At 38.4% G+C, this 22,256-nt stretch overlaps 1 protein-coding gene across 1 annotated transcript in view; it reads right to left on the minus strand.

Annotated features, from left to right (window-relative positions):
• ube2j1 (ubiquitin-conjugating enzyme E2, J1) overlaps nucleotides 1-22,256 on the minus strand; it is a 59,642-nt gene that overhangs the window by 2,065 nt on the left and 35,321 nt on the right. Inside the window, exons 5-7 of the mRNA XM_084737283.1 lie at nucleotides 19,933-20,038; nucleotides 11,379-11,508; nucleotides 8,761-8,893 (exon numbers count right to left, since the gene is read on the minus strand). Coding sequence (XP_084593409.1) covers nucleotides 8,761-8,893; nucleotides 11,379-11,508; nucleotides 19,933-20,038 — 369 coding nt within the window. The remainder of the gene's footprint in view (nucleotides 1-8,760; nucleotides 8,894-11,378; nucleotides 11,509-19,932; nucleotides 20,039-22,256) is intronic.

Genomic DNA, 22,256 nt, shown 5'->3' on the forward strand with positions numbered 1-22,256 from the left:
TGAGTGTTTAATAATACACTGGTGGTTTGACAAACTCTGAACACATGATAATTACTGCTTTACACAGACTATAAGATCCAGCATGCCTGTCACCAGTACTCTCAAATGGCTATATATGTCATTTCGGGAGTCAATCTTTTCTGTTGTCTAGCTATGAAGATGTGTTGCAAGGTTGAGAAGACAACCTTTTCGCTGCCTTCTGGGATCAGTCATTTTAAGTGTCAGTCTAGCTGATCAAATACCCCAGCTGTTGTCATAAACCTCTATTTATGTTGATTCTGTCAGACAAAGTCATCCTCGCAGAATAATGATGTGATCAACAGCGCAGCCGACAAGTTGGAAACGGCTGCCAGCTAAAAGGTAATCACAATCAAAACACTATCAATTCTCATTCCCACAACAGAAACTGTGTAAATAAGGAAAATGAAGTCATGACTTTGGCTGTATTACAACACAGACGATTGTCTCTGGGAGCTGCAGTGGAGCCAGGGTGCAATGCGGATGCTGGACACTGGCTGTAAATTTGATAACTGAATCATCATTCAGGTCATTCTGAAGCAAAATGTCAAAAATGAACTGATGGTCAGACAAAACATGACATTTCTGGGAACGCTGAGCATTTTCCACTATTGTCTGACATTTTCAAACCCAGACAACTGCTTGAGTAATCGAGATTATATTAATCAATGATGTAAACCCTTAGTTGTAGCCCTACTTGGCATTATTAAGCCCAAACATTGCCACACAAATACATAGTAAAAGTAGTGTTTACATTCAGAAAAATGAGCCCTGTGAGCAAATTTTCCAAATTTGCTTTTGCCACCAGAGACTTGATTTTTCTTTCAACTTCACAGAAATAATGTGTAATTCATGAGCTTCCTTATGACACACATTAAAACCTATTCCCATTTTCAGCATAAATACTTGGTGTTAGAGTTAGTTACATGTCAAATTCATGATGCTCCTGTTCATTTAAAGTGACCAGCGCTGATAGAATGAGTCCTCTCAGGAGGACAGCAGGCTGTGAGGGGGATGACTAACCAACGAGTACTGCTGATGGGCTCAGCTTTTACACAGAAAACATACATTTCACCCAATTAGGGAATGGCTGGAGGGAGCCTGCACAAACTGTGGAGAGGCAGTAAACAGTACACAGTTATCCCACATCCCTCTGAACTCTGTGAGCAGCAGCAAGGCAGTGTGGGATACCGTGGGCTGGCCTGTCTCATTCTGGATGAGTTTTAAAGTCTTGAGCGGCAGATGGTGAGTCCTATTTTTGACGTGGCCCTCCTCCTCAGTTTATCCAAACTCAGAAACACTAATCTAAGTTGACCCTCCTCTCTGCTCCTTCAGACTCTGTCGCTGTGGTTCTGTGGGTAGCAGCTGGCGCCAAAATCAATCCTCTTAGGCAACAAAGCTCGTCCACATCATCTGAACTGGTGAAAAGAAGCCGTGGAACCTCAGGCTTCAAGCCACCATAACGCATCCACTGAGATGTTAAGAGAGAGCACTGATGTGATTTCACACGCTAACACAGTGCAACCAATACAGCTGGCACAGTGCTGCTCTACAATCATGCACAATCACTTCCTTCCATACACATTCAAATGACTGTGGAGCTCAGTGGGATGTCAGCAGGTGATGAAGCGTGCCACCAATTAAAAGGGACAATGTGAGAGATGGGTAATTGACTGCATGCACACAGCAATAAATAATCTGTGGAGCTTTAGAACACCCACTGATCTGTCCAATACTTGGGAGCTTAAATGGAGTGAAAAACAAATCGCAGAATGCTGAAGACAGGTCTGTTTTTTAATTATGCCAAACATCGGGAGAAGGAATCAGCAAAGCTTAAATAATCCTTAGCAACTGAGTTGCATGTCAGTGAATGAGATTTATAGTTTAGTGGTGTATAAGTCTTCAGTGATTTAGGTTCCAAGGTCTGTCAAAATTCAGTGGCTTCTCTCTACAGCAAGTATTAAGCTATCACGCAGGAGGAGACCCACTGTAGAGGACAAAAGCAACACCAGCGAGATCAGGGATGGGAACTGAGAACCAGTTCTGGTTGAGAACAGGTTCCAAAATGTCAGATCCATTGGAATTGTACACCTCCAAGCTCATCAGTTCCTTTTATCAATGCTGAAGTGGAATCAAGAACTAGTTCCAGTTGAGAACAAGTTTCAAATTGCCCAATCCATCTGAATTAGGGTTGTCATGATTCTCCAAATCCACAATTTGATTTGACTTTGGACTGTAAATTCACGATTAGATTAGATTAGATTAGATTAAACATTTTAAATTTCTTCTTTTAAAAAAAAATGTCTATATGGTATGAAGTAAGGGATAATGTAAAGTGAGCAGGCAGTAAAATCCCGGCAGGATGATACAGGATCCAGAAGGGGTTTATTTCACAATAAACCTCTTTTTGATTGCTTTTGGATTTAATATTACAATTATGACACCCCGAATGGGAATCGTATGCCTTCAAGTTTATCCATTCCTTTAATCGATGCTGGCATGTAGGGATGGAAATCGAGAACTGGTTCCAATTGAGAACCAGTTTGAAATAGCTTGATCCATTGATCATATTCCTCTGAGCTTATCAGTTCCTTTAAGCAATGCTGGTATGTTTTTCTGACAGTTGCACGTTGCAAAACAATAACATCAAACTTTGCATCTATGCTGCTGGAAATTTGCAAGAGAGGAAGAAATGGTTCATTTCACAAAGAAAGATGACAACAGTGCTAGTTGTGATGTCTGTAAAATGATTATTTCAAGTAAGGGTGGAAACACCAGCAATCTGCTGAAACATCTCTCTGTTGTGAGCCTTAATCTGTCTCTTCAGGTCTGTGGTTGCCTCCCGTCTAATAAAGCAACACATTATTTTTTTTTCCCACCTTTATTGATTGTAATGAAATAGACCCAAATATCACATTATTTCTTTTCCACAAGCCCTGCTGTATCATTGGTTATTATTGTTAGCTAGATAGTATGAAAAAAATACAGAACTAAAAGAATCATAGGTTGGTTTGCAAGTTGCAGTTGAACAAAACAAATCAGGTCAAATTGCCTACTTGGTAGTGGTGGACAGCAGGTAGTTGTAATGTCTGTAAAGTGGTTATTTCAGGGCAGAGACAGCAGCAATATGCTGGCTGAAACATTTTTTTTTTTTAACACAACGCAGATTCATTCCTTGAATTAAATTCAAGGAATGTCATGCATTTTACAACGTACACACAAGATCCACTGCTTCTCAACCGAGCAGCATGTCCATTACAGAGTCAATATCCTGTTAGGATAACATTAGTGCCAAGCACGCAGACTTATCAGAATTTTTCTTTGACTAAGTAAACCAAAATGGAAATGAAGGCTGTACAAATATTCTGGTTCCAAATTAAACAGTGATTCAACAGTGTAGTTTTTTTGTTTTGTTTTTTTAACTCACCTGAGTCACATGCATTCCTTTTTTTATACTCTGTGGTCAGACTCAGATATTGAAACAGCTGCAGTGATGCTGAGAACTCGTAAAGGCCTACTTCTTTTCCACAGAGAATTTATCAGGAATCAATAAGAGAATTGATAAAGAATCAAAACGATAAGTAGAATCGATGATGGCACTGGTAGAAAATCTGATCAATTCCCATCTCACTGTGGGATCATCAACAGACTAGAGAGAAATGGAAATGTGCAATTTTTCCTGGACGGTGCACACTGCCTTTCAGTCAGTGGAAGTTAAACTTTTTCTCTTGTGTCCCTCTTTGGAAGACAGAAACCAGAACCAGAAACTGATATGGAAACTGAATATTGAGAAAACTAGTAACCAAAGGAGCCGAATTGAATTTCATTGACAACCTATCATCTAGAACAGTGGTTCCCAAACACTTCTTAGACCACATCAGCCCTTCAAAACCCAATCCCCAATAATATAGATAATATCAAGTTTAATAATATAGACCTATGTGTCCATGTGTGTTCTGCAGTTTAGAGATAAACATTTAATTTAAAATAAACAACAAATACAATCAAGTACGCTCATGTTGTCTTCAGAATTAGCTTCAATTTCATGTGTACAAGGATAAATAAGATATGTGAGGTGGCCGTTTATGTGGGGAGAGAGAACAAAACCAGCAGGTGTGACTGCACCTTGTCTTGTTTTCACGTATACCAGGTATGAGAAAAGTCAGATCACACATATATGGTGCTGTGAACTCACAATACCACAGCGAAAAAAGCTGTGAGCTTTGCAGGGTTGAGTCTGACTTGAGTTTGGTCGGCGAGCTCAGATTCAGTCCTGTCAGACTGCACTGAGGGCTGACATGTATTCATTTCTTTCAGCTCCGTGGGCTGTGTCAAATCTTTCCAACGCTGCTTTGACCATCGCAACTGTTTTTGTCTGCTGAGCTCCTGAAAAACTCGCTCGCCAAAAAGTGTGCTGTCTACGAACAGCTTCTTCCTTAAAAAGTTAGAAACTGTACCACAATAATACCATAATTTATTTTTGTTGAAAAGGATTTATTATCAATATTTGAACAATACCCAGTTCTATACATAGACACCTGTTTTTCCAGAAAATTCCTTTATCATTATATTTATTAGGGGTGTAACAATCCATGGATCTGGATCTAAATCAGTGCCGTTAGATAAAATACTGAGGAAACATGATGAACGTGGTCGCTAATTTGTTGCTGTCGCTACAGCAATATTAGCTGCTGTGTTTCATCAATATTAGGCTGAAATTCATCAGTGGTTTTCTGTCGGGAGATGCAGTGACTTAAATCATAGGCAAGAAAGAGTATAAATAATACATGTAATCTGTCAAGCTATGAGCAGAGAAAAAGTCTGTAATTTAAGGAGAGATTAAGGAAACATGCTACAACACTACAGCCAGCAAATTCTCCTTTGAAATCTCCATTGTGGACTGTTTTTGTTTGCCAGGTTCATGTTTATTCAGGGCTACATTCCCAGGACTTTGCCGTGTCAAGCAACTAAATCTACTAAATCGATCAGGGAAGTGGTAAAAAAGAATTAGTTTATAGATTTCTGACCTGAAAAAACAAACTTGTTGACCACTGAACTCTGTTATTAGAGTTAATATTAATGCAGAATGTTTGCCGAATTAGTAAGTGTTCGGAGCTTATGAGTCATAAGAAATCATTAATAATCTTTTAGACGCGGTAGATGTTTACAACTGTTGAATTGAACAATATGTTAATGGAGACTGGCAGTCACTGAACTCCAGAGTGTGTATTTTTCACAGCAGTTGGCTTTTGTTTTCAGGATAATGGGGCTTAACTTTCTATCAACAGACAAATTAACAGAACTACTGATCAACTTCTTATTTGTCAAAGCATAATGTTGCTTGTGTTGCGCTCATGTCAGTTCAGTGTCCCTGCAGACTGAGCTTTGAGTCTGGTGAGACTGTATATTATATAGGCATTGAATCTATTTCATATACCACCTCTGGCTCCAACTATCTGGGCTGCAGTACTCATTTTTGATCGCTAGGATCTTACTTATTGCTCCTTTAAACTACCTGAGTTTTTACAAATTAAAGACACGGCTCTGCTGACACACTCTTGATGAGCATTTATCTTTTCTCTGACCCCAACTGAATCAGATTCATGTGGGACTCAACACATGATTGATGGCTCTTTCCTAGCACCTGCTGCAACACCATTCAGCAATTAGTGGTGATATTAGTTACATCTGTGCTTGTGTGAGAATTTGGATGTCAGACAACGAGCCGTGTTGCTTGTTTTGCATGGTTTAGCCTACAAATCACATACACTTTCAATTATTGTCGACAATTTTCCAAAACATACCTTGGAGTATAGTTTCCTTTTATTACAAATTGGCTGTTATTTTCTTGTTTTGGCCATCAGTTAAGAAAAACATTAAATGCACCAAAGAAAAGAAGAAGAAAAATGCTGATATTTGGGAACAGGGTGACATTGGTACAAAAAGTCTCACAGGTCCTTACCATGTGCGTAACACTACCTCACTGCACTGTGATGGATGTTAACAACATTGTGGGTAGGGACAGTGTGGGTAATAATTTTACCATTCACCTTAAGCTCATAATAGATTTGACTAACTTCCTGATTGTTTTATTGAATATATTTCTTCTTCTTTCCACATTTCTATCTCACCAAATTCCAGTTTCCATCAATTACCTTCTTAAATATAATGATATCATAACAATAATACAGAAGTAAGACCCAATTTGCACAGAAGCATGATTATATTCACTTTTAGGTTGATTTCCTGGATTCCGGAGGGTTTATTATTAATTTGGATGGATTGCTATTACTTGTTACCAAGGTAACTACTACTATTCGTGGGTATAGTGACTGGCTTCACTACTAGGGTTTGAGCAGCCTTGTAGATGATAGATGATTAGCTTAGATCATTAATTTTATAATTATCTGAATCATTATTTTTTCTGTCTAAATTTAAAAACGTGCTACTTTGCCTCTGTAATCTTGCTCAAGGCAGGGCTCAATATCAATGTGTTTTTTTTTCAGTTGCCTGATCAAGTGGGTCAGAAATCCACTTCCCCAGAGTAAATTTTTACTTTCCCCTGTACAAACTGTTTCACCTTTTAGCTGGTATCAAATAACAATAAAGTTAATCATACAACAGTTAGTTCCAACCAAGTAATTTGATTGGACAACAGGGATTCTATGAGTGCTTCCAGTACAGGAGCACTGGGACTTTAAACTACATGTATCACTCTGCTTTACAGGTGTTTTAATAACCGTTACAAATGTTACAGTGAATAACAGGTAGAGACCACAGTCAGGAGGATAGAAGAACAGCAGTTTGAAAAGCTTTTGACCTGTTAATCAGGTGATTTACATGCATAAGTATTATGGCTACAAAATGAAGTGCACAAATATAGTCTATACATGACTTAGATAAATTATAAGATTGTTCCTCCTTAAATCAGCTAAAATAACATACCTGTCATCATAAAGTCCTATGGTTGGTTTGTTTGCTTTCAGATGACAAACAAACTGCACCAGGGTATGTTTGGAAGTGGACAGAGACCCAGCTTTTCAAGCAGTCTCGTTCTGGTTGTTTAGTCCACACCAGGGTGAGTTTCAAAAAATTAAACAGGGACATGCAGTCTCTTAAGAAGTCTGAGCTGAATACAGCCTTGAGGCAGTTTTATTGATCCACTGGGACAGCTAAGCTGTGGAACTCTAATGCACTAACATGTGGACCTACACAAACTAGCTAGTGAGCTAATGTTAGGCAGGGAAATGTTTGTGTTGCTTAGTAACAGTCTGGTGCCAGTCCAGTGGCAGAATTATCTGTGCTGGAGGAGCCAAAAAAACAAGCAAATAAACAAAGAAATCACAATCTGTTGTCTCTTACTACTGTGAAGTAATAAATGCTACTTGTAGAACTGTTGTATAAATGCAATATCACATTCGAGGCAGTGCTGTTGGACTGAATATCATCACAGCTGTGATTATCTAATCTGTCTCTCAAATCACAACCATGCTGATATTCAGTACACTATATAAAATGTCAGAAAATAGCCAAAAATGTGTATCCCAGTTTTTCAGGGTCCAAGATGATGTCTTTAACTGTCTCATTTGTAAGTCTAAAACCCACAGACAATCAGATTAATATGATTAAAGAAAAATGGGAAATCTTTTTCTGCTATTTTGAAAACTTACTTTAATCTGATAAAAAAAATAATCAAAAATAATGTAATGGTTTGAGTCTTTTTTTCCACTTGCCCTGTTGGGCATGTGAGTTGTCAGATTTACTTGTCTGACATGGTGTATTATTTGCTCTGGGCAAACAGACAATCCTTACTGTTGAGCCCTATCAACAGCACTGTGTGACTGATGAAGCTGTCACAAGTAACAGCCCATCAACACTGAAGGCTACTGTGCCACAGATGGACAGGCACAAGAGGTGGGCATACAGACTGGAGCTGCTCCGGTGAGCATGCAGAGCTGTGTTTTGAAGGGACGGCAGCAGGTATTGCTTAAGTTTCGATAAGCATCACAATCTGATAACATTTTTCTATGATGCCCACTTTCCCAATAACACCACTAAAATTGCCCATATGGCCATAAGGCCATGTGGCCGTAGCAATTTATGAGCAGAGCAGAATCTGTCTCACAGTAGAGCGTGCTGAGTAACCCTGCTGGTGCTGAATTTGGACCACAAATTAATGGACCTTGAGAGAAGGAGAATACAAAATTAAATTTTACTAATAGCTTACAACTTCTTTTTAAAACAGACTGCATTTTGATTAAACATATGCTTAAAGGCATTAAAACAAAGTTTCATGGTGGAGTTTGTGTCAATCTAAATTTTGACTTTGATTTTCAATTTTACTGCAAATGTATACATTGGCTTATAATATTATAACATATATTAGTATATTACAGTACACTACAGTACTGTAGGAGCATGTTAGTGAGGCTTGAGCTGATTAATCCAGCAGAGTAACCAATTCAAGAGACAAACTTAGCTGAATTATTACAATAACAACACTATAGCCTTGTAAAAATGTATAATAATGTTAATGAAGGTGACTATGTTTTCACTGTGATGAATTTTAATAGCATACAGGCATGAAGTGGCTGGTGGATAGAAAAGCCATCTAAACAAAATATAGTGTGAAATGGCTGTCAGTGATGTTACATCTCTGATCTGGAGGTTCTGGAGGTGGTGGGCTGGCTGCAGGCAGCTTTATGTGCTGTCCTGTCTAACCCCAGAGTGGCAGTTCAACACCTACCTGTTCAGCCTGGGGAGCATCAGCAGCCTCCTGGGCTGCAGATGTGGAGGTGTCTCCCTGGGTGAGTGTCGAAGGCTCGCTTTCTGCTCCTCCGCTCTCGCTCGCCTGTCTGGATAAACTAGACTCTGCCTGCACGGACACACAGGGAAACTGCAGTCATCTACACTGTGCCTCAGATGCTTCAAATAGAGATGATGATACGTGATAAACTGTCACATTTATTTCAACAAACAGTCTGTGATATTTCCTCTGTCATGATGGCTCTTTTCAGATCATTTTGTCCAGAATATTTACCTGTTAAACATTCTGGATGTCTGTACTGTGAGCTGACAGACTAATTAAACTTCTGCTTAGATGTCACTGGTTGTCATAGCTACTATAAATGCTGAAATAAAAGCCGGTATGAAAGCAGTGGAAGGATCTTAAATAATAGCAGAGGATGTGATATGAATGAATAGGTCAGTGTCTTAATGAAGGTCAGTTTAAAAAAAAAATTGCAGAGTGGTTATTATAATAGCTATTTTAGCTAATGCTAACAGTGCAACAGTCATGTTATAGTAACACTTGCTTCTATTTAGTTGCAGTTTTAAAAAAAAACTAAGGTACTCTTAATGAACCTCAACACTTCAGATCATGCCCTGTGAGACTTTTAATGTCAAACATTTGTGCAGGAAATGTCACTGACAGTAGAAAAATGAATGCAACTGGATTAATTAGAGAATGAAACCAATATTTCTGTGTCATTCACAATGTTTAAGTGGTATTTTTATTTATTATATTCTGCGTTTAGGTATTTTAGGACAGCCACTAAGTGGACCTCATGGTGAGATTATTCTGTCAACTGTTGTTTCCAAGAAGTAACTTTGAAGCATCACTATGCATGAGGAAAGAAAAAAAAAATAAAGATCTTTGTTGGTTGAAATGCTGTCATGTCACAATAAAAGCATATCAGGAGAGTGTGTGTTGAGTTTCATTGACAGTACCTGTCACTGAACAAAAAAAACTGACAAGACTAAAGAAAAATAATAAGAATGAGAATGGGAGCATTATTTTTGTTAAAAAGCGAAACTTGGAGCAGCAGATTGCTGAATATGAAATGACTGTGTGACCGTGTGAGACACTCTGTTTTACTGATGAAAAATGTTTGATTTGAATGAACAGAAAACAGCATTGACTTCTAATTAAAACAGGAGCAGGAAATAGAAAATGGGAAGAATTCTAACTTAAATACAAATGTCATAATCAAATATAGTGATAAAATGGGAAATTCTAAACCCTTTTCAAATTAAGTCCTAAGACACTATTTGGGAGTATTTTAATAATTTACTTATAAGTGTGATTTGAGTTAGGGGTGGACAATATGGAAATATGTTTTAAAATGTTGAATTTTGTTTTACTCAGAACCCAAAGATATTCACTTTACTGTCATAAAAGAGTTAAGAAACTAAATAATATTCACATTTAAGAAGCTGAAATAATATTTTTTTCTTGTAAATAATTACTCAAACCGATTACTCGATTATCATTATAGTTTGAGATTAATTTAATAATTGATTAATCGTTGCAGCTCTATAGATACGGTAATTGTTATATGAATTCAATTAAGAAATGGTTTTAAAAAACATATTGTACTGAACTTCATCATATTTGATTACTTTCTTCTTTTATTTGCTTCCATACAAACGTCTCATTCTCCTCCATGTTTCCTTGTCACTCTCTCTTTGTGCGGTGGTTGGCAAACCAGCTAAGATGTGTATTACCAACTGTCGCTCTCATGTCACATGAGAACCTGGTAAGCAGCAGTCCTGCTGCCCAAATCACATTACCTTGCAAGGCAGCTGGATTTGCCAGATCACACAAGATAATGAAGAATCCAGCCCCCAGCATATAGCAGAGGCACGAGCTTTACCAAATCTCTACCAGTGGACAACTTTCTACCATTTCACAATTTATATTGGACTGCCCACCTCTAATATGAGTAAAGCTGCCATGACTAGTCGATTAATCAATTAGTTGTCAACTATTAAATTAAATGCCAACCATTTCAATAATTAGTGAATTGTTGTGAGTCATTTTTTAATAAAAAGGATGTGCTCAGATGTGGTCGAGTTTATCAGATGAGCCCACTGAACCACGACATTCTGTTCACATCTTCCATGTTGTAATTACAAATTCCATTTGAACATGCCAAAAAAAAAAAAATGCAAATTCTCTGAGCTCAGCTTCTCAAATGTGAATATTTTACTGCTTAAGTCCTGTGTGACATTGATATGTGGACACAAAAGACCATTGAGAAAGTTACTTCAGGCTTGGGAGACTGATCAACATTTTTCTCCATTATTGTTTAATAAAGTAATTGATTTATTGAGAAAATTATTTGACACATTATTTGATAATGAAAATAGTCGTTAGCTGCAACCCTAAGTTTATTGTATGGCCCTAACATGTCACAGTGCTGAGAAAATCTGTTTTTTCTATGCACGGACACAGAAAGAGAACAGCAGCCGGCTTTTCTTTGTAGCTTGTGCTGTCAGTAGCTCCTTTGCTCTCAGGGTTAAACCTCTGACTGAACTGTGAATCAAACGTGACTCATGTAACAGCCAGTATTTTGTACCTTGAAGTTGATTTGCTGGGCCAGTTCTTTAGCCTTGTGGTCCTCTGCGCTGGGGTTGCTGTTGGGGGTCAGAGCCAGGAGGGCAGAGCGCATGGAGCAGCCGCACGTCTCGCAGCAGAAGTCCTGGGACCTGCCGGGGGAACAGACGGTACATGGTGAGCTCATCCTGCTGCAAGAGAACCTCTCACTCCACACAACATTGAGAGTCCTTCACTTTTTAAAAAAAGTTGCTCATGACAGTGTCAGGCCATTAGCTGAATAACCACGTTCACACAAATGAAAACGTAAAAAGACATGGTTCAGTAAGAAAATAAATGACCTGTTAGTTATGAACAGCACCCAGTGTTAATGTTCTGGCACTCTTGTCACAGCGTGTCAGGTTTACCTGCCAAGTTAACTGAAAAATGAACCTGCCAGACTTTTTAACGGCTGCCTTGTACAATAATTACATTTTTTCAGTGTTATGTCACACTACCTGTATGCAATTACATGGTGGCTCATGCTTGTAATTCATCATTAAGTGCAATCACGTTTAAAATACAGGACGTGTTCCTCGACATCCAGAGTATGGATCAAGACTGATGTAATGCATTAGCTGCAACACCTTATCGCAAACGCACAATGTCACAGCTGTGCTTTAAGGAAAATTCATTTTTTTGAACCTGGATCTTCTTCTCATAATGTATCCATTCTGTCTGTGGGTCTTGCCACCTTTCCTCTCACCACTAGTGCACAGATTTGGGAACCATGACTCGAAATAGCATGTATCTAGGCAAGCAGAGCATTTTAAGTTTCCACCAATCAGCCGCCTCCAGGGCAAGAAAATAAGGCCAAGATTTACACAGAATTAGTGATTATATTTGGGACCAAAACACTTTTAATGGGGACGAACTTTTTGGACTCAACAACCATAATTCTTAAAACAAAATACTTGCTTGGAATCCTGAGTGTAGCTGCCAGAGAAGTAATTACAAGGAAACAGCTTAAGCCAGAAACACCATCTACAGAGGACTGGAACGATATCATTTATGAAATATTTATAATGGAAAGAATCACCTTCTTCATGGGGCTTCAGGACTATAAATTTGAGGAAACTTGAGAGGAATGTAAAATGTATATTTCCCCAAAACACCCTCCTTCTATTAAATTTGTTTATGCAGTTTACATATGTATATGTGTGTGTATTCATATGTATATAATGTATGTGCATCTGTATATGTATACTATTAAAAATTTTGTTTTATTTTTATTTATTTTTTTACTATTATCTCATACAGAAAAACTATTCTGGTTCTGTTTTTGTGTTTTATAGTTACACTGTAAAATGCAGGAAAGCAGGATCAGTTTGTGAAGGTATTCAATGAAAGACTGTGCAAACTACTGTGATTATGTGACTCCACATAAAGGTAAACAAAATGGAAAAAAAAAGAAAAAGAAAAATTAAGCCAAGATGCAAGTGTCAAACTGCAGTTCCTTGAATGGCCACTTGAGGCTTGTTTAAAGCAATGTCCAAAAAAACAATTTTGGTCTCTACAGTTCATGACAACTGTAAAGGGGGTTTAATTATATATAACTCATCTGTTTAAATAACTTATGCATTATTAAGAGTGTAGCTGCTTTGAGTGACAGGTGTGTACTGTCACAGGCAGCTAGCCACCAGGTAGCCACTCATTTGAAGCTGTTTTTTTTAATCATAGATAATTAGCACAGTTTAATAACTTTCGTTTCAGTAACTCACATCACTTCATTGACTAATTCTGGTCGACGATTAAAGTTTTGCTAGTTGTTCTCTGAACTTTTATCTGAATAAAATAATGAAATCACCCGAGGCCACAATCAGTTTTCATTATTAAAGGCTCAGGCAGCATCGCTCGCTGTGGACCCCTATTGTTTTTGTTCTCATTATTCTTTCATGCTTTTTTTTTCGGCTTATGATAATTTTATCTCTTTAAAAAGTGTCCGTGCAGAAAATCCACAAGACCTAGAAACACAAAGAACTGCAAATTCCAGCCCACAACTCAGGCACATCTAGTGACTTGAGTTGACCTCAAGGTGGCACTGTAACAATCAGGTTTACTGTTTTGGCAATTTTCTCTCAAACAGCTTGCTTAGATTGATTTTGCAAACTTCACTTGGATGCTAATAACTGTCACTTGCAGATATGTTCATTTAGTCCCTGGTTAAGTTACTGTCCCTTGTTTATTTTTAACTGTGTGATGAATAAATACATTGCTGCAAACAACAGTGCAAAATCAGGGGTGTAAGAAACTATCAAGTATCATGATATGTTTTGTTATACTGTATCAGTTCTCAAAGCACTATTATGATACTGTGATACATGCAAAGATTTGTGGCAGTGTTTAATTCTGTGTGGTGTTTAAACCTCCAACTGTTAAGTTAACTGGTATACATATGGTGGTGCTGTGTTCATTATACTATGACAGTTCTCTTAAAAAACAGCGATATATCACCTTGATTACAGTATAGCAATATATTGAATCACAACACACATATCATGACATAAACCGTATCACCAGGTTCTTGCCAATACACAGCCCTAATGCAAATGCAAACATTGTTAGCACATGATAGTGTGTAAGTGTTCATGTGACATAGCGTAGAGCTTGTGATGGTGCTCCCTCACATTTAACAATACTCTGTTGTCCCAGGATAGTCCTACACACCACATCTTTGTGTCTCAGGTGATATTTTTACTGTCCAGTAGGACAGAACTGTTCATGTCTTATTTCTTGTTGATGCTCTAACCCAGAAGTGGTGAGGTGATGTATCTGACCCACAGACATCAACTGCAGTTGACACGGAAGCAGTGACGTAGAGATGCAAGAAATTTTGTAAGAGTTTAAAAGATGTAAGTTTTAGTATTTCCTTAAGTTGACTTGCAACAACCTGTGTGCCTTATTTACTTACACAGCTTCGATTGCTCGATGGTTTCTCAAACTGGTGGAAAACACATCAGTGAGCACAACATCTGATATAATTATTCTTTAATCTAAATCCAATTTGCCAAACCCAAACCTTAACCCCTAAAATCAAGTCGTCAAACAGCCCCTTGAAGAAGTGATGACAGCTCAATCTCCACTGCGGCGGTGTAAACACAAACAAACAGTCTACCAGGCAGCCAATCAACAGTGCGTTTGATTCAGAGCCACGGTTTAGATTTGTTGGCTGATGGTCAGAGAGTGTGTCGTCGTCCTCACCATCAAAGAAAGAGAATGCAGACAGAGAACTCTGATTTACTCAGGAGTTTAAAAGGCTACATTTCACAAAGTTAGCAAACTGTGCAGGGGGTGGCTCATTGATTTATCTGCCAGAGAAAAATGCACTGGTGCTCAGCCAATGGTAATTTGGCATTTTTATAATTGAGCCATAAAGATTTTTAGATTGAGTTGCCCATACTTTTCAGGGATGTGTGTACTCCTGTAAACAAGCTGGCAGAAAACCAAGCGTCAAAAGCTGTGTGCATCTACGTTTTTAAGAGTGAGTCTCTGGCATTGGCTGTCTGTTTGTGCTGTTGGCTGCCTCGTACTGTATCCTCAGCTGACAGGTTTGTTTTTGCTTTTGCCACCTGTGGCACATTTCACATGCCAGGTCTCTGCTCAGGGTTTAGATGGCTGTGTGCAACTTTGCGCCTCGATGTCAGTCCTAACAGTGGGCTTCAGTGCAATATTGCTAAGAGAAGGATCAACACAGCTGCTTAGTGCAGTGATGTGGAAAAAAAAAAACAGAAAAACGCAACACATAAAAGAGGTTTCTGTGGATTTGTCTTAGAAAAGCTAATCGTCCCTTGCAGCAGCTAATGGACTGATGTTACAGCTGTGAAGAGGAGGGATGAATCATGCTCTGAGGAACACCACATTAGCACTACGGAGCTCCTCAGGCTAAAGGTAGCATGGATAGATTTGGATACATTATGGTATTAAATGATCCAAATCAGTGTGTTCCTCTGCAGCCAAATTGAAATTGGATTCTATTCAATGAAGTTAAGATGTAGCTGGGGATGAAGCTGGGCTTATTAGGCATCAGACATTTTGGAAGGCACAGCCAATGATCACTACGCCTCCGGTCATCACGTCACTGGACTATGACAGCTTTAACAGGCAGTGTACGTGTCCAAAGCAGACGCCATGCAGACAAGCTCCGCGGTTGGTTGATGGTTGCTCACATGAATGACTGTTCGAACCCTTTTAGGCAAAAACGCGGATCATCAAGAACACATCTGAGCTTGAGGAGAAATGCCAAAACTGGAGATTTGGCTTGGAAAAATCTCAGATGCATACTGAGAGAGACAGCAGCGTGTTGGAGATGTTGTGCCAATCAGTGGTTTATAAGGTTTGTTTCTGCAGTTTCAGTTCATATTTGTTGTCATTTAGTGGCAGGAAGGTTTTGAGCAAAGTGCTTCTTGGACTGTCTCACAGCATCTGAAACTCCCTTTCCAATGGTGGAACTCCTGATGTAATTTGGCTCATTGCAGTCCTGAAAGACTTTAATCCTCGTTGAATCTTGTAAAGCACCTGTTGCCTGCAACTGGTGGTTAGTGATACAGTTGGGCCGTAACGGCTGGCAGTATTTGTGGAAGAGTGTCCCCTCAGAGTTGCCAATTACTAGTTGTTGCCTAGGTCCCGTAATTGACATGTGGGAGAGAAAGTAAAAAGAAGCTGTTATTGCTGTTCTATTGCAGCACTAAGTCTCCATGTTGTTTATTATTTTCTTTTAAACACAACTAAGTTACGGACAAATGACGTTAAGATCCTTTTAAACCTAGCAACGATATCAATGTCCATCTAGATGTTTCACTGTGGACATCATATGCCAATTTGGTAGACATTGTCCAACCCTTGTTGGTGAAGATGCAGCCGCTAGGGTGTCCACTAGGGTCAGTATGATGATAATTTCATTATCAGAGAGCGTATATACAGGATCCAATCATACATCTATGTCCTCCCAATTTCTTTTGTCCACACAGACTTGTCTGCAGATTTGTCCACGAGCCACAGATGGTGATCTACTGCACATGTATGAAACACGTCCTAAAAGCGGACAGTTTTCACTCATTCTTGAGAATTGGGACTGCATTTTGAGGGGGGGGTTGTTTTTTGCTCTTCTATTATGCTGGAAAATATATTTTAAAAACAAACTGTAACAGGCCAACCTGCTGGTGATTACTTTTTGTATTAAATGATGGTAGGTGGAAAATCTGCTGATGTCTTACAGTGTTGACAAAATATTACATTTTTTAACAAATAGCTATCACCAAAAAATTGGAGATTTAGAGTGCTGGTTTTACTCATCTTTAAGGGGTTTTTCAGTACATGATTTGTCCCACTTCTCGGGAATGTAAACAGAACTAATAGGCGTCCACTGTATCCACAGTCTTCCATACCTACTGGGACAAATGAATTATTATTTTAGCAATAAATACCTTAAAGGGTTAGTTCACTCTAAAATACAAAAATACATATTTTTCCTCCTTTTGTGAGTTGCAGAGTTTGGGAGATATCTGACGTAGAGATATCTACCTTGTCTCCAATATATAATGGGGCCAAATGGCACTCAGCTTGTGGTGCTCAAATAGTGCTCGTGTCTCTTCCCAGTAATCATAAACCTTTTACCCAAGATAATCCGCAGATCCTGGATCTGTCCACTGTTCTCCAACTGTATCACCAAAGGAAGGAAGGAAGTGTGCATCTATTCATGGAAGAGAGAGGTACTCATGTTCATGACAATGCGGGATGTAAACATTAATGGCGTCCTCTTCTGCTGAGCTGTAACTTTTTGTCCATGACAAGTTGTGTTGAATAACTGGATCATTATTTCTGGAAAGATACACTGCTGTTGAGTTTTTCTAATGTATTTAGCCAAAACTCTGCAACTCACACCAAAACTATTAATATGGATAAACAGCACTGCAGGTAAAAGAAAAAGTACGTAGTTTTGATTTTAGGGTGAACTGTCCTTTTAATTTGAGAAATTTGCACCAGAAAAGAACTGAGAGCCCTCAGCTGTCAGGATGAAGGGGTGATCATTTTCAAATTTTTACTATAAAATACGTATCAGATAACTTTAATCTTTTGTTATGTAAATACCATGATCAATTGGTAAAGCCATGCAAAATGACCTTCAGTCAGATCATAATGCACTAAAAGCGTCACGCTCATGTTTTGAAGTACACCCATCGTTTTAAATGGCAGAAGATGCACTGAAAGCATCCTGACATGCATCAAACTGCCTCGATGCTCCCACTCCGAACTTGTTTCAATTTTGGAGTGCCAAATGAGTTTTTTTCCTCCTGCACTCACAGTACGTGTTTGGGGAGAACTAAATGGAGTAAAAAAAAAAAAGAAAAAAGGCATGGACGTGAGGAGCAATTACTGATGGAGCCGCAGCACCACGTGAAACCAGGTGAAAGAAAAAAAGAAGCCAAACCACAGCAGAGAAGGAGGGAGGGAGAGGGAGGAAGTGTCTGAATATGGACAGATGTGCTGACTTGATATAAAAACTTCACAATCATGAATCATGTTACTGTACACTTCTGTGGTGTGTGATTTTTGATTCCAAGTCTGATTTGTGTACTTTTAAATACTTGATTACTTCATGATGATTAATCGGCCCGATTTGAAATGCGAGAATCTTCTGCAGCCAAAAAATTGAAACTTAAAAAGATTTCACGGCCCACCAGTAGGCCGCAGCCCACACTTTGGGAATCACTGCTTTAGACTATCATATCCTTACACCTGCAGTTACTTTTAACAGCTAATATCACTATATACAGTGGTCATGACAGCAGGTCTCCTGTATATGAAATGTGGACTCAGGTGTCAGGAATGAATGACATTTTCCATATTCTTTTTCTCAGATTTCCCAGACCTCCACAGGGCCCCCGTGTGTTTGTTCTGACACATCACAAGCTGGCCAACTTCTCTGACAGTTCACAAACTCGGCAAACTGAATACATTGGACAGGAGCTGTGCTTTTCCTGCTGTGCAGAGACCCTTCTCTGACTGACAGTTCTCACAATCACCAGGGGCACAGAAACAGAAGATGAGACACCAAAGAAGCGCTGCCTCAGCCTTAGACCGAGTGGAGAAAAAGAAGAAGAAGAGGTTTTCCATCAAGGAGATAAGCAGTAACGTATTTATAGCAAAGTGCGTCTTCCTGTCTATCTCATCTCCATGTGCTAATGAAACAGCCCACTGATCAAGACCCCCGTCTCATCTGCTAATAGAAGCGCGACTTTAGCTGGGTCCTCTCCTCCTCTGGCTTTGTACCGTTTTCTCCGAGGGAAATGCAGTGTGAAATGAAGAGCAACGTGCCCATTCATGCTCCCTTCAGAGACCAGGTATTTTGGTGATAATGAATTTGTCATCGTGCAATACTGGGACTGGCTCGGGCGAGCTTCCTTTCCTTTGTGACGAGGCAGATATCAGTGGGAGGCATGTCAACTGAGGCCCAGGTGCTGATTACATTACACGCTCGTCTGGAGTTTGCTGTGCTAACCAGCATCATGTCTGCATTAATCATATCCTTAACCTGGGTGTTTTTCTGTTCTCTAATGCAGGATGCAAGGTCACATCATCTATTACAGGGGTCTATAACTTTTACAAACAAAAGAGCAATTTTTGGCCAAAAAACAAAAAAAAACTGTCTACAGCCGCAGCAATTAAATTAAGTCTTTTCCGTGAAGATTTACTTTTTTTATTAGGCATCAATAGCTGGCTTATGAAGACTCAAGAAGACTAGCCACCATCAAAATTTAGAGCAAGAGGTACTGAGACGTAAATGTAAACTATGATGCACATTTTAGTTGACAAAATATTAAATTTGTTTAAAATTCAGTGTATAGGCTACATATTTTTACAGATGGAGAATGTAAGAATCACTTTGCACTATATAAAAATATATACTGCAATAAATTTTTGAGTTTTGAGCCCAACTCAAACTTGTGAGTTTTCTTTAGATAAACTCGAATCTTTGATTTTCATAAACTAAAGAAAAAATGGTCAAAGTGAGCTGTGAACCACATTTGTCATTATTGTAGTGCCTGAAAATTTAATGGTTTTAATTGAAAATATTAAAATTTTTACCATCATACACTTTTTTAAATACATTTTTTGTGTTGCTTTTAAAACTCAGAGATTAAAGTCTATCAAATTATCTCAACAAAAGATTCATGGTTTGTAAAACATTTTCAAACCTTAAGAAACCGAGTTGGGCTCAAAACTCAAAAATCTAACAGTAGGTTGCCTTTAAATTTTGAGTTTTCTCATCTTTTTCATTTTTACAGACCTGTGATAAAAGAAAATTAAAATGTAAACAAAACAACCACTATTCATTTCCATATAATCTTCTGCCAAAGTCACAGGGAGCCACTGGAGAGCAGCTGTGGAGCTGCGTGCGGCTGTGGAACAGCAGGTTGCACACCCCTGATCTATATGATACACACTCTTTCACACCACTCACCTCATTCTCATTCTCTATTCCCAGCACATGCTCTGCAGAGTAAACACTGGACAGATTTTCATCTACAACATCTTACTTTTTGGCAAGGGCCCTTCTCTCTTCTGGGGTGTAATCAAGAGATCCAATTGCTCCCTCTCCTTTGGTTGGCATGAATCCGATGATAGCTATTAGGGCAGTTCGGACTGGGAGAGAAACAGACAAGAGAAGGGAAAAAAAAAAAAAAATTAAAAACAGAGCATGTTCAGCATAGCTGGGTAAAAACAGAGAAGGTTAAATTACACGACAGGCTGCACATGTGGTCATGTTCGGTACCCGTGTTACATAAGCGGGAATGATGCTTTGTTGTCTGAGCGTAAGCCTGGATTTACCCCGGCCATCGAGAGGACATCCACCATGCGTCTGTACTCACACATTCTCCAGCTGGCACGAGACACATTTCACAATATGGTTCAGTCAGGGGTCTGTTTGTGTCTATGTTATGACTGGCAGGGGTTTGTCTGTCCTCGTCTATTCTCAATAAGGCTCTGGAAGCCTGTTATATCTGACTGTCTTTGATAGATAGGACATTGTATTTTCTTATAACAACACTGACAACATTATTACATCTGTACTAGTATTCTGGGTTTTAGCGTTAAGCGTTTACACATAGCACCAATATTTTGGTTGGCCATTTTGCATGTTGTTGTTAATAGCCTATTACTGAATACACACTGAATACACATATGTAATGTAAGATATGAAGTTTAAATACACTAAAATCACTGACAACCTTTATTTCTTACAGGTTTCCAAGCTGTTTGGTAATCATTAACAAATACTTAATGTAGAATAGAAAATGGGAACTGCAACGATTACTTGGTGAATTGATTGTCAGTCCATTATTAAATTAATCACCAACTATTTTGATAATCAGTTTAAACATTTTTTGAAGGAAAAAAAGTCAAAATTCTGATTTCAGCTTCTTAAATGTGAATATTTTCTGGTTTCTTTAGGCATTTATGACAGTAAAATGAATATCTTTGGATTGTGGGCAAAACAAGACATTTGATAAATGTCATATTGGGGTTTGGGAAGCACTAATAGGCTAATCGATTAATTGAAAAAATAACTGAAAGATTAATTGATGATAAAAATAATCATTACTTTGAGCCCTATATAAAATGTCATAATGTGTGCAACAATAAACTGTTGTTAACATTTAGTAAAAATAATTGTGTGAGTTTCTTATCAGCTTTGATACCATATATAACTTAGAAATTAGTTATTTAATATCACACAAACTAATGATAAAAAACAAACTATACCATTACTAACATTTAAAACATAATTAATTTGAATGTAAATGTTTGTTAACAGTAATATAACTATTACCTCAAGCCTGATTAACTATCAGTTTGCTTTTCATTAATGCTGATTTCACACATGGATGGAAGGGTTGTTGTGCTACCATAATTTTAAACTTAAATATGATACTAAAAACACAATACTCAATGCCTCTTTCAGTAAAAAGAAAATGAAAGGTCATAGGCACACAAAATAGGTGTGTATTCATCATTTACACTAAATTGGTTATTCAGCCCCCTGGAGACATGGTTTTAACAGTTTGTTAGTGGGGGCTTGTTTTTTGTGTTATTCCTCCTAAGTTGTAGTGATGCAAGTTTCAGTCATTGATTGTATATAAAAATGGATGACACAACAGCTCCCCAAAAGTGAAGCCAAAACATCTGGATCACCCCTTGGTGGCTGGCTGCAGTATAAATCAGAAACCCCACCCCCTCTGTGTTAGCAGATGGGCCAAACTAAAAAAAAAATCAAAGTAAACATAAAATTAATTTTTCCTCAATACTGGGCTTCAACCCTGATCACTACTGCACAGGCTCTGGCTCTAAATGACTTCTTGATGGCAGCGCTCGTGTCCAGGATATTTTGGTTTCAGTCATGTACAGTGAGAAGTGGAGGTCAGTTGTTTCAACTGTACACTGTGTAGATCCATATCTTTGATTTATAAACATTTCAACCTATCGCTGTCATTTCTGAATTGACAGCGTCATCGGAGGAGTTGAGGATGAACGCAGCTTAGTTCATTTACTGCTCTGCTTGATTTGACATCTTTGTCTGAGCAGCAGTAAATGAAGACAGAAGAGACAATAAAATGTATCCTCTGCATTAAAACTGGCAGACTTTTACCAACGCAAATTATTAGGGGTTTCTAATAATCTTTTTTTGTTGTTTTTACAATGAGGTGGTTGGGGTGGAGAGATGGTGAGCATACAAAGTGCTGAGAGGGGAGTCCATACTCCTGCCACAAAAACACTTTGGTTAAGGTAAAGAAATATCATGAGTCCAGGTAGGATTAGGCAAAAAAAAGCAAACAATGAGCACCTTCTAGTTGTTGTAACT

This window comes from Lutjanus erythropterus, chromosome 15, assembly GCF_056507025.1.
Source record: "Lutjanus erythropterus isolate fLutEry1 chromosome 15, fLutEry1.hap2, whole genome shotgun sequence".
Taxonomy (NCBI): Eukaryota; Metazoa; Chordata; class Actinopteri; order Lutjaniformes; family Lutjanidae; genus Lutjanus; species Lutjanus erythropterus.